Raw genomic sequence first — 12,491 nt, forward strand, 5'->3', positions numbered from 1 at the left:
TCAAATTCTATTTGAAGACAACCTTGTGAAGGACCTTCACTATATCGCAGGTGCTGTATGGAGGGAACATGTTGCTAGGTGCTCATCTGGCAATGACAGGGTTGTGTTCAGCTATATTTACAACCACAATCGAAAGACCTATTAACTATACCTTAGGCTCCCACAAGAGGAATGGCAGTACGATACAGCCACACAAACATCCACCAGCATGCCTGGGAGAAAATAGTGGGAGGGGAAATTGCAACAGTATGGCACAAGTGCTCAGCCACGACTCTCCAATCCACATATCTCGGGGTACCTGGAACACCTAATCACAGAATCTCCTCAAAGTAGAATCAAAGACCCATACAGGAGTGACATAGATTGGCTGCTTGAGTGATGTTGCAACAACAACTGTGCACTCAACGTCAGCAAGACCAAGGAATTAATCATCGAATTCACAAAGCAGAAGTCCGGAGAACACACACCAGTCCTCATTAAGGGGTCAGCGGTGGAAAGGTTGAGCAGCTTCAAGTTCTTGGAGGATCTATCCTGGGCCCAAAACATTGATGCAATCATAAAGGGAGCACATCAGTGGCTTTGAGGAGATTCAGCATGTCAAAGACTCTTGCAAATTACTATAGATGTTTGGTGGAGAGCATTCTGACTGGTTACACCACAGCCTGGTACAGAGGCTTCAATGCACAGGATCGCAAGAGGCTGCAGAGGGTTGTAGACTCAGCCAGCTCCATCACAAGCACAACCCACCCCACCGAGGGCATTTTAAAGAGGCGGTGCCTCAAGAAGGTGGCATCCATCACCAAGGACCCTCAGCATCTGGGACATGCCCTCTTCTCATTACTACCATCAGGGAGGTGGTACAGGAGCCTGAAGACCCACACTCAATGATTCAGAAACAGCTTCTTCCCCTCTGCCATCAGATTTCTGAAAGGTCCATGAACACTACCTTGTTATTCCTTCTTTTTGCACTATTTATTTTGCAATTTATAATAATTGTGTCTTTGTACTGCCACAAAACAACAAATTTCAGGTCATCTAAGTCAGTGATAATACATCTGATTCTGATTCTAAAAAGTGAAAGCCTTTGTCTCAGTGTTGGCATCCTTTTTCAAGAGTCAGAAGGTATAACGTTCAAACTCAAGTGGAAAGGAGACCATCAACAATTCTGGCGTGACATCCCAATCGATATTCCCTTGAATGCAGGCAATTATTCCCACCCACCCCAATCCCATCTCACATATTGTGTAATTTCTAGGATTTTATGAAACCTTGCTGTCATTAAGGATGAGCTGGAATAGAAGACGGTCAAAGGCATAGATAGCACAATCACAGCAGATGGTTAATTTGCCCACATATCCATCCATTACAGCACACAGTTTCTGGGAGAGAATACACAGCGACAAGAACGACGCAAAATCTAAACTCCCTGTACTTCCTCGCTGCAAACGCACACTTACTTTTGTAGTCTGTTCAGATGTGGGAGAAGATATTTCCATTATCTGAAGGAAAGATTGTACAAATGTAAATATATTAACGAGCAAGCTTTTTAAATGATCGATTAACTCAAATTCCATCGTTTTCAATGGGTTTCATAATTGTTCATCGTTCCCTTTAAAACCAGATGTGGTCTCACCCTTGGCCTGTGAATGTTTTTGGCACAGAGTGTCCATTGTCAATCTGGCCCAAGCATGTACAGTGTTTAAAAATATTCCCAGACAAAGGGATTACTGTGAAGATGCACTATCCCATATAGTAGCAGACCCAAACTGGGGTCAGTCTTTACTCCATGCTAGTCATTGCTTGGAGAAAGCACCACAATCCATTCACTGCTTTTGCATTGGATAAAGAAAAAACAAACATTTACAACTAGAGTTTCTTTAAAAACTTTGACTGCAGTCACCCCAACTCCCTTCCAAGTGCAGGGGTAGGGAGCTCTGGTGATTGTTTACTGGACTGCCTCCCTGAAAAATAGGCCTATCAAAGTTCAACCAGGAGTGAACCTTTAACAGGTTTGTCAAGCGGAAGTCAGTGTGAGAACCCAATCTAAGGAGGCAGGAAATACAGGAGAAAAGACCAATTTAATTTTTTTATATATAAATCCTTGAGTCAATCACTTAGTCATTACATTAAATTAACAATTTTGGAAAAAGGACAATTAAAAAATGTATAAATTGGGCATAGAATTGTAAAACACTGATCTTGTACAGTCTTCAGCTTCTGTTTGAACTTTCTGCTCCACACTGATTAGTTCTGGCCATCATGGTTACGGCTGAAGAAGCCTCCCACAGCAACACACAGAGGCACATGGTGCAAATCGGAGCACGAGTGCTGGACAGATGGGATAAGTCACGTTGTGGTCCCTTCCATATTTAACTGACATAATGATGTGACAATTTCCCCAAAGCGATCACAAAACAGAATCTGTAAACATTGAGTGTGACAATAGGTAGCCAGGTAGTACTTCCTTCCCACATATTAAATCGCAAGTTGAATTTTATCTTAAATAGCGACCGGGTAGATGAGAGGTTTTATTTATGATGCTAGTTGCAGTTTGATATTCACATGTACCATCTCCATAGACGACGTACTGGGTTCTGCGATAAACTGGACACTCTGCTGTCCTACTTTATCTGCAAATACTGGCTGTTGGAAATAAGGAAAATAAATCACAAGAATGTTCATACCAGGTTAGGTGTCATACAGCTACTGCATTCTAAAGCCGAGGAATTCACTAAGGGTGAGGTTAAAATGTGCCATGCAGCAGCCCAAGCACTCAACGTAATGAATTTCAGAGATAAATACAACTCACTTAAGCTGCTCTATCGTACTTTTAGTCCAACCAACCAAATACTATGTTCTAGGTAGTAGATTCTTAATAAACTCTTAGATAGGCACATGAATGTACAGGAAATGGAGGGATATGGAATTGTATAGGCAGAAGGGATTCGTTTAGTTGGGCATTTGATTACTAATTTAATTGGTTCGGCACAACGTCATGGGCCAAATGGTCTGTTCCTGTGCTGTACTGTTTTATGTTCTTTTAACAGCTCTCTATAATCAAACAATGATCTTTGTGGAATTGCAATTAGTGCAGTGCACTTCCACAATTGGCAGGTTATGCACCAATATGAAAATATAATAAATTTACCGATTTTATTCACTAAGAGGACACTGACATCACAAGTTAGAGGAATTGATGGGAGTGGAGGTAGGTTGGTTTGGCACAGGTTACTTCTGTGATTTGGCCAGGATCTGGATGGTCCGTTTCCCTCTATGCAGCCCACTGAGTTCCTCCAGCAGTTTGTTTTGCACTGGATGTGTGCAGGGAAGGAGTCAGAAAGGTGCTCTCTCTGTGATCAGTTTTGTACAACTGCAACATTACATCCCAACTTCTACACTCAACGTCCTGACTGATGAAGGCCAACATGCCAAAAGCCTTCGTCACCACCGTCTACCTGCAACGTCACTTTCTAGGTACTTGTACTCTTAAGTTCCTGTTCTACAACACTCGCCAGGGTTCTACTGTTCACTGAGAAAGTCCTACCCTCATTTGTCTTCCCAAAATGCAACACCTCATATCTGAATTAAGCTTCATTTGCTGTTCCTCAGCCCACTTATCCAGCTGATCAAGATCCCTCTGCAGATCTTGATAACCACTGTCACTATCAATGACACCACCTACTAACCATGCCTTGTACATTCTCATCCACATCATTAATATATTCAAATAGTCATGGGCCTAGCATCGATCCTTGGGGAGCACAGGCCTCCAGTACGAAAAACAACCTTCCATCACCCTCTGCTTCCTACCATCAAGCAAATTATGTATCCATTTAGCCAGCTCGCCCCTGGATCCCATGTGATTAAACTTTCCATAGCAGCCTACCATGCGAACTTTATCAAAGGACTTACTGTAAGTCCATAGAGATTACATCTACTACCCTGCCCTCATTGACCTTCTTGGTTACTTGTTCAAGACACTCAAATTCGTGAGACATGTTCTCCCACGTACAAAGCCATGCTGACTATCCCTAATCAACTCTGGTCTTTCCAGATGCATGAAATCTTATCCCTCAGAATCCCCTCTGGTAACTTACTTACCACAGATATTAGACTGACTGGTCCATAGTTCCCAGGTTTTTCTTAAATAAAAACACAACATTATCCACCTTCCAGTCTTCTGGGACTTCATCCATCACTAACAATGGTACATAAATCTCAGCCAGGGCTCCCACAATTTCTTCTCTAGCTTCCCAGAGTGTTCTTAGATATATATCTGACTAGACCCTGGAGATTCATCTGCCTTCATATCTTTTAAGACACCCACTACATCCTCTGGTGTAATGCAGACTATCCTCAATACATCCCTATTAACTATCTCAAGTTCCAAAATCTTCATGTCCTTCTCCACAGTACGAAACAGGAGAAATATTCATTGAGGACCTCGCCCATCTCCTGTGGGTCCACACAAAGATGTCCACTTTGGTCTTTGAGCGGCCCTATTTTCTCTCTCTAGTTACTCTTTTATCCTTGATATACTTATAAAATCTTTTCTGGACGCTCCTTAATCTTCTCTGCCAAAGCCATCTCGTGCAACCTTTTTGCCCTCCTGATTTCCTTCTTAAGAATGCTGGCTGCTGCCTTGGCGAAGCAGCCAGCATAATCAAAGACCCCACCCACCTGGGTCGTTCTCTCTTCTATCAGGTAGAAGATCCAGGAGCCAGAAGGCATGTACCACCAGGCTTAAGGACAGATTCTACCCCACTGATAAAACTACTGAACTGTTCCATTATATGATGAGATGGATTCTGACCTCACAATCTACCTTGTTGTGACCTTGCAGCTTATTGCTCTGCACTTTCTCTGTAGCTGTGACACTTTACTCTACTGTTATTGTTTTTACCTGTACTACCTCAATGCATTCTGTACTAACTCAATGTAACTGCACTGTGTAATGAATTGACCTGTACGATCAGTATGCAAGACAATTTTTTCCACTATACCTGGGTACAAGTGACAATAATAAACCAATACCAAAGTATACTCCTGCATTCCCTATACTCCTCCAGGGATCGACTTGATTCCAGCTGCCTGTACCTGATCCATGCCTCCTTATTCCACACCAGAGCCTCAATAACCCTCGTAATCCAGGGTTCCCTACTCCTGTCAGCCTTTCCCCTCACTCTAATGGGGATATGCAGACCTTGAGCTCTCATTACCTCACTTTTAAAAAAAAGTCTCCTTCTTGCCAGATGTCCCTTGGCCTGCAAACAACCTACTCCAATCAACTTTTGCAAGTTCCCGTCAAAATTTGCCTTGCTCCAATTTAGAACTTTAACTTGTGGACCAGATCTGTGCCTTTTAAATGAATTAAAAACTGAGTTAAAGCTAATTAATAATGAATTTAAAACTAATAGAAATATGGTCACTGGTCCCAAAGTGTTCTCCCACTGATACCTCCGTCACTTACCCTGACCTATTTCCCCAAGAGTAGGTCAGGCTTTGCCCTCTCCCTGGTAGGGTCTTCTATATATTGCCTGAGGAAGCTTTCCTGAACACACTCAACAAATTCCACCCCATCCACGCCCTTAGCACTATGGCAGTGCCAGTCTACATGGAAACCAAGTGACAACCACCTTCCCCAAGACCCAGCTAATTATACTGGACCCAAAATACCATCACCACTTATATCAAGCTAAATTACCTTCGTTCCACACAGTACAATAAAATACTTACTTTCTCTTGCGATGTTGATGACTCAGAGGACATCTTTTTCTAATGTGGAAACAAAAAGTTCTATGAACAATCTGTTCTTACTTACAAGCACAAGAACTTACTGCACTGTGTAATGAATTGACCTGTACAATTGGTATGCTGTACAAGTTTTTCCACTGTACCTCATTGCAAGTGACAATAATAAACCAATAAAACAAGTTCCACATTGATTAATTTTATTCACCGATTCAGTCAGTTTTTTGCCAATATCTCTTTTACCTACAGTTCAACTGATTTGCTTCCAATCTGGTTTCGCTGCTGCCAAGGTGCTCAAAGTACAACCCAGGGCAGTAGTGGTGTAGAAGGTAGTGGTGCCACCTTACAGCTCAAGTGACCGAGCTCAATCCCGACCTCGGGCGCTGCGCACAGTTTGCACATTCTTCCCGTGACTGTGTGGGATTTCCCCCAGTTACTCTGGTTCTTCCCACACATCCAAAAACATGCTGGTTAGTTGTTTCATTGGCTCCTGTAATTTACTCCCAGCGTAGTTAAGTGGTAAAAGAATTGGAGGTTCAGAGATATGGAAGGATTGCTCTAGAGCTGGTATGGACGCAACAGGCCAAATAGGCTTCTTGTATGTTGCAAGGAAATATGAAGTCTATGAAGGTCAGAAGTCCTGGTGGACAAAGATATTGACATGCATAACATCGACTAACTCTGCTGACCATCCTGCACTGATTTGATCACAGAACTCACCAAGATCAAGTCTAATAGTTGCTTGGAGAGGGTATTGTGGTAGGGACAATCAAAACATATTATAATGACACTGAAAGACTTCAGTTCTATTTGTTGGGAGTGTAGGTTGAATGGTGGAAGGAGTGCACCATCTCCCAAACTATCAAGTCAACTGCCCCTCCCCACATACAGCAGAGACCGTAGGTCCCAACATTGGTCTCATCAGCCTAACTCAGAAGGCACAGAACTGGAGGGAAAGCACCTCATCCTCCATCTTCAGGGACTGTCTGAGATGACAATAAGGAGCCTAAAGCTTACATTGCCTAGCAGGAGTAGATTCCAAGCATGGACATACTCATCGTGGCAGAGAATCCTGATGCACGGTTTTGACCCAAAACATCGGCAATTCCTTCACCCCCAACAATGTTTCTCGACCCGCTGAGTCCCTCCAGCAGATTGCTTGTTGCTCCAGATTCCAGCATTTGCAATCTGTTGCGTCTCCATGGATAAGAACCTCACTTGTTTACCGTCGTGAGGATAATTATCCAATTACAACGTTTCTGAGTTTTGTTTTTATGTAAAGGTGGGTTACCACAGTGCTAGTGTTAATCACGTCTCTCTACACAAGGGGCATCTCCACAATTCTGCAGGAGAACATCAGCTCTCCAGAATGGTCCTGGAATCACCAGGAATTGAAGATTGATTGCTATGACAATTGCACCATCCAGAAGAAAAATCAATGGAAAATTAAACATAGTTGTAGATTTTTTAATCTTCTTTAACTTACAAACATATTGAGAGTTGTTGTGAATGAATTGTCTCATTGACAAAGCTAACTCAATTGGTTAACAAAAGCAACACACAAAAAGCTGGAGGAACTCAGCATGTCAGGCAGCATCTGTGGAGGGAAATGGACAGTCGATGTTTCGGGTCGAGACCCTTCATCAGAACTGGAAAGAAAGAGGGGAGGCAGCCGGTATAAAAAGGTTCGGGGGGGGGGGGGGGGGGGGGGGGCGGGGGGGGAGAAAGAGGTGGAACCAGAGCTGGCAGGTGATAGGTAGATGCAGGTGAGGGGGGTGATAGGTAGGTGAGGGGGGACAAGAGTGGGAAAGATGCAAGAAGCTGGGAGGTGATAGGTGGAAGTGACAAAGGCCTGAAGAAGATGGAATCTCATAGGAAGGAACAGTGGACTATGCAATAAGGGGAATCCTCCCACTGATCCTCCTCCTCACCTTCTTCCCGTTATTCCATCGTCCACTGTCCTTTCCTATCAGATTCCATCTTCTTCAGCCCTTTGTCACTTACATTTATCACCCACCAGCTCTTGCTCCACCCCTTCCCCACCTTTTTATACTGGCTCTCTCCCTTCTTTCCAGTCCTAATGAAGGGTCTCAATCTGAGACATCAACTGTCCATTTCCCTCCATAGTTGCTGCCTGACCCGCAGAGTTCCTCCAATTTTTTTTTTTTGCGTATTGCTCCAGATTTCCAGCATCTGCAGTCTCGTGTGCCTCTGGTTAACAAAAGGCTAGGTCTCTGTCAGATTGGTTGGGGAGCGAGTACAGCCAGCTGGATGGACCAATGGTGGGAGTGTGGTGGGGCAGGGCAGATTGGAGCAGAAGATCATGGGATGAAGCTTCCAGTAATATGCTCAACCAAAACTGGCAGCCCTGCCAACTAGCTCGTCAGTGGAGGAGGGTCAAGTATTGGTATTGTTGTCACTAGTACTGAGGTACAGTGAAAAACTTGTCTTGCATACTGATCGTACAGATTAATTCATTACACAGTGCATTGAGGTAGTACAGGGTAAAAAAATAATAACAGAATATAGACTAAAAAGTGTCACAGCTACAGAGAAAGTGCAGTGTAGGTAGACAATAACGTGCAAGGTCATAACAAGGTAGATTGAGGTCAAGAGTCCATCTTATCGTACAAGGGAGCCATTCAATAGTCTTATAACAGCAGGATAGAAGCTGTCCTTGAGCCTGGTGTTATGTGCCCTCAGGCTCCTGTATCTTCTGCCTGATAGGAGAAGGGAGAAGAGAGAATGACCTGGGTAGGTGGGGTCTTTGATTATGCTGGCTGCCTCATCGAGGCAGCAAGTATAGACAGAGTTCATGGAGGGGAGGCTGGTTTCTGTGATGTGCTGGGCTGTGTCCACAACCCTCTGCGGTTTCTTGTAGTCCCGGGCAGAGCAGTTGCCATACCAAGCTGTGATGCATCCAGATAGGATGCTTCCTATAGTGCATTGATAAAAGTTGGTGAGCGTCAAAGGGGACATGTCAAATTTCTTTAGCCTCCTGAGAAAGTAAAGGTGCCGGTGAACTTTCTTGGCCATGGCATCCGCGTAGTTGGACCACAACAGGCTATTGGTGACATTCACTCCTAGGAGCTTGAAGCTCTTAACCTCAGTACCATTGACGTAGACAGGTGTATGAGCACTGCCCCACTTCCTGAAGTCAATGACCAGCTCTCTTGTTTTGCTGACACCAAGTAACAACCAACTTCCAAGACCCAGCTAACAGTACTGGAGCCAAAATACCATCACCACTTATTATAATCAAACTAAATCACCTTAATTCCACACTGTACAAGTAGATACTTACTTCATCTTGTGATGTTGATGATTCAAAGGACATCTCTTTTTTCTAATGTGAAAACATAAAAATTTATATTAACATCTGTTCTTACTTACAGCACATGAATAAAACAAGTTTCACATTAATTAATTTCATTCACTGATTCAGTCAATTTTCTGCCAATCTCTTTTACCTGCAGTTCAACTGATTTGCTTCCAATCTGGCTTTGCTGTTGCCAAGGTGCCCAAAGTACAACCCAGGACAGTACAGTGGTACAGAAGGTATTGGTGCCACCTTATCGTTCAAGTGACCGAGTTCGATCCCGATCTCAGGTGCTGTGCACAGTTTTCACATTCTCCCCGTGACTGTGGGATTTCCCCCAGTTACTCTAGTTTCTTCCCACACACCCAAAAACGTGCTGGTTAGTCGTTTCATTGGCTCCTGTAATTTACTTCCAGTGTAGTTGGGTGCTAAAAGAATTGGAGGTTCAGAGATATGGAAGGATTGCTCCAAGACCTAGTAATGGACTCAACAGGCCAAATAGGCTTCTTGTATGTTGCAAGGAAATATGAAATCTATGAAGGTCAGAAGTCCGGGTGGACAAAGTCATTGACATGCATAACATCAACTAACTCTGCTGACCATCCTGCACTGATTTGATCACAGTACTCACCAAGATAGAGTCTCATAGTTGCTTGGAGAGGGTGTTGTGGGAGGAAGAATCATAATCAATACTGTTAATCAATACTGTTAATGAGGTTCCTGATTATAATCCAGTGAACAATGCTGGAAGATGTGAAGCATGCAAGGACAGGATTAACTGCTGTTCTCATCCTCAAACCAGGAGAGTCGATGCACATTTTCCAACAAGATTCAATGAAGGAATATATCCTTCAGTGCTGCTTTGAAAGCTGCTGCTACTCCTCAGCAGCTGGAGAGCCAGTATTTAAACTGGGGGCTGGAGAATGAAAGTGGTAATATTAGCAAGGAAGAAAGGTCTTTTTTTTAAAAGAAAAGTCATTCACTCCCATTATTATGCCAAATATAATCTTTTGTACAAGTAAATTTTAGAAACACGTATTGCTGTCTGGGCCTCAAGAATAGGTCAGAAGCCAGGCAGCAATTGGCACATTGATGAGAATCTGGGGAGAATAAAATGGACTAGGGGAGAATTAGTGTAAAAACAGGTGGTTGATGCCGACTCAGTTGGCTGAAGGACATGGTTCCATGCTGTATCTCTCTATGACTCTAAGTGACTTAGCTCCAGACACACCCAAGCCTTCCCACCATCAACAAAGCACAAGTCAGGAGTGCAATGGAACACTTGCCTGAATATGTGGAGTCCCAACAGTGTTTAAGAAGCTTGACACCATCAAAGACAAAGCAACCCATGTGATTGGTACATCAACCATTCAAAATGTTCAATGACTCAACCGCTGGTACCCAGTGGCTCCAGGACTGCCCGCCTTTGAACATTCCTGGGATAATCACATTCTAATTATTAATTTAAAATTAAATTCCTAAAAATACTCAGATCAGTCGACATCTGTGCCAAGTCCACATCAGGCAAGTCCCATTACAAAGCCCGCCTCCTTCCTTCCTCTACCCCCATTCAACGATCTGACACACCTTTAAACCATCGGCCCAGCCCTTACTTCGTCCACCCATCTAGCTGTTTCACAACCCTGACCTGTGTCTACTGGATCTAGGTCCCAATTTCCCCCATTGCCTGCAACAAAGTGCCGATATCGTACCAGCCACCATTACAACTGAGCTGGCCCAGACCCAATGAACTAAAATGGCCTCCTGATGCATCATATGAAAACATTGAAAAGTTAAGATTAGTCCAGTAAAATAAACTGATAATTTCCCTTCTCACCATCTGTGAGAAGCAGGTAGTTTCAGGGTGAAACTTTGTAGGAATCTACTCAATCAGATCCAGTAACAAAATCAACCGCAGTCATCCTTGAAGGCATGGCACATTGTTAACAGGACTGTCCAAGAGTCAACCCAGAAGAGCCAATAGCACAGATCATCTCAAAATAGAAAGCACCTCAGTTGCTCATCGAACAATTGGATAATTACTTCCTTAGTCAATGGAGGTACAAGGAGGATCATATCTCTTTGCTAAACAAACATTGTGCAATCATAAAAGCTCCATTAATTAAGTTTTCAAGGTGAGTTACATAAACAAATTGAGTAAGTGAACAAAGCTCCAAGTGGGTTAATTTTGAATGGTGATACCATGTATTGCCTGCTGCTAATCTCTCCAGATTTAATTTGATCTTTGCCCATGATAAAATAGACTGCTGTGCTGTGTCCAAAATCCAGCCCAGGACAGAAGTTAAAAAGGACTAACCTGTTGCATTAAGATACACAAACCAGACTGCACTGGCCTAAGCAGCAATGCCACCAAGATGAGGTGCTAAAGATCACTGGCATCGATAGGAAGATGCAAATCAAAATATAACATGCACCAGAGCTGCAGTTCAGTATCATCACAGACACACAAGAGATTCTGCTGAGGATCAGGATCATCACAGAGACATAGATGTTGGAATCTGGAGCAACGCACACAAAATGCTGGAGGAACTCAGCAGGTCAGGCAGCATCCACGGAGGGAAATAAACAGTTGATGTTTTGGGTTGAGACCCCGATGAAGGGTCAGTCCTGATGAAGGGTCTCAACCCGAAACGTCAACTGTTTACTTCCCTCCGTGGATGCTGCCTGAGCTGCTGAGTTCCTCCAGCATTTTGTGTGTGTTGCTCCAGGATCATAACAGTTTAGTTTATTGTCATATACACCAGGGTTCAATGAAATTCCTTTCTCGCATAAAGCTGACAGAGTAAACAGTGTATAAATACAGCAATGAGCACAAAACAGTAGAATGGTGAAAAGTATAGTAGTTTCATGATCAACTTACTGATACAAACCTTTTGTGGTAAACATTACTTGGATCAGGAAGTCATGGAAGAGAACCACAGACAACTTGTACATAGGCAGTCACTTAGCCCAGCATCATTTTGCCGGTTGAAAGACAGGCACCCAGGCAGATGCCATCTTCCAGCACTGGGTCCACAGCCCTGTAGGTTACAGCCCTTCAAATACACAACCAAATACAGTAAAACTCCAATGATCTGCAGGCTCAAGATTTTGGTGGTGCCAGACTGGCAGATTTACTGTTAAATCTATTAATACTCCAATACACTTAATTCATTTTTAAAGATGTTACACAGTATTACAATAAATGTTTACAGTGAGCCAGGTGAGTGGGAAGGGAGAGTGGCAAATATTGCCTGCTGAGCCAAAGGCTGAATCATTAGGAGTTCCAAATCATTGGATAATGGATTATTGGGAGCTTTGCTGTACTGCTTCAATGTGAGGTGGGTTTCTGTCTTCCTTTCAGATAGGGTGGCGCAGATCCCTACTGCCCTCACAGTGAAGAGATATTCCTCTCATTCCT

At 43.3% G+C, this 12,491-nt stretch overlaps 1 protein-coding gene across 2 annotated transcripts in view; it reads right to left on the reverse strand.

The window, feature by feature from the left end:
• The window catches only part of gyg2 (glycogenin 2), an 83,349-nt gene that overhangs the window by 4,645 nt on the left and 66,213 nt on the right, over positions 1-12,491 (reverse strand). The window contains exons 8-11 of one of the 2 annotated variants that reach the window (XM_052026156.1): positions 9,056-9,097; positions 5,737-5,775; positions 2,569-2,643; positions 1,458-1,499 (exon numbers count right to left, since the gene is read on the reverse strand). In XM_052026156.1, the coding sequence (XP_051882116.1) occupies positions 1,458-1,499; positions 2,569-2,643; positions 5,737-5,775; positions 9,056-9,097 (198 nt within the window). The remainder of the gene's footprint in view (positions 1-1,457; positions 1,500-2,568; positions 2,644-5,736; positions 5,776-9,055; positions 9,098-12,491) is intronic. The other variant, XM_052026157.1, reaches the window with a different exon arrangement.

The sequence above is a fragment of the Pristis pectinata genome, chromosome 11, assembly GCF_009764475.1.
Source record: "Pristis pectinata isolate sPriPec2 chromosome 11, sPriPec2.1.pri, whole genome shotgun sequence".
Lineage (NCBI taxonomy): Eukaryota > Metazoa > Chordata > Chondrichthyes > Rhinopristiformes > Pristidae > Pristis > Pristis pectinata.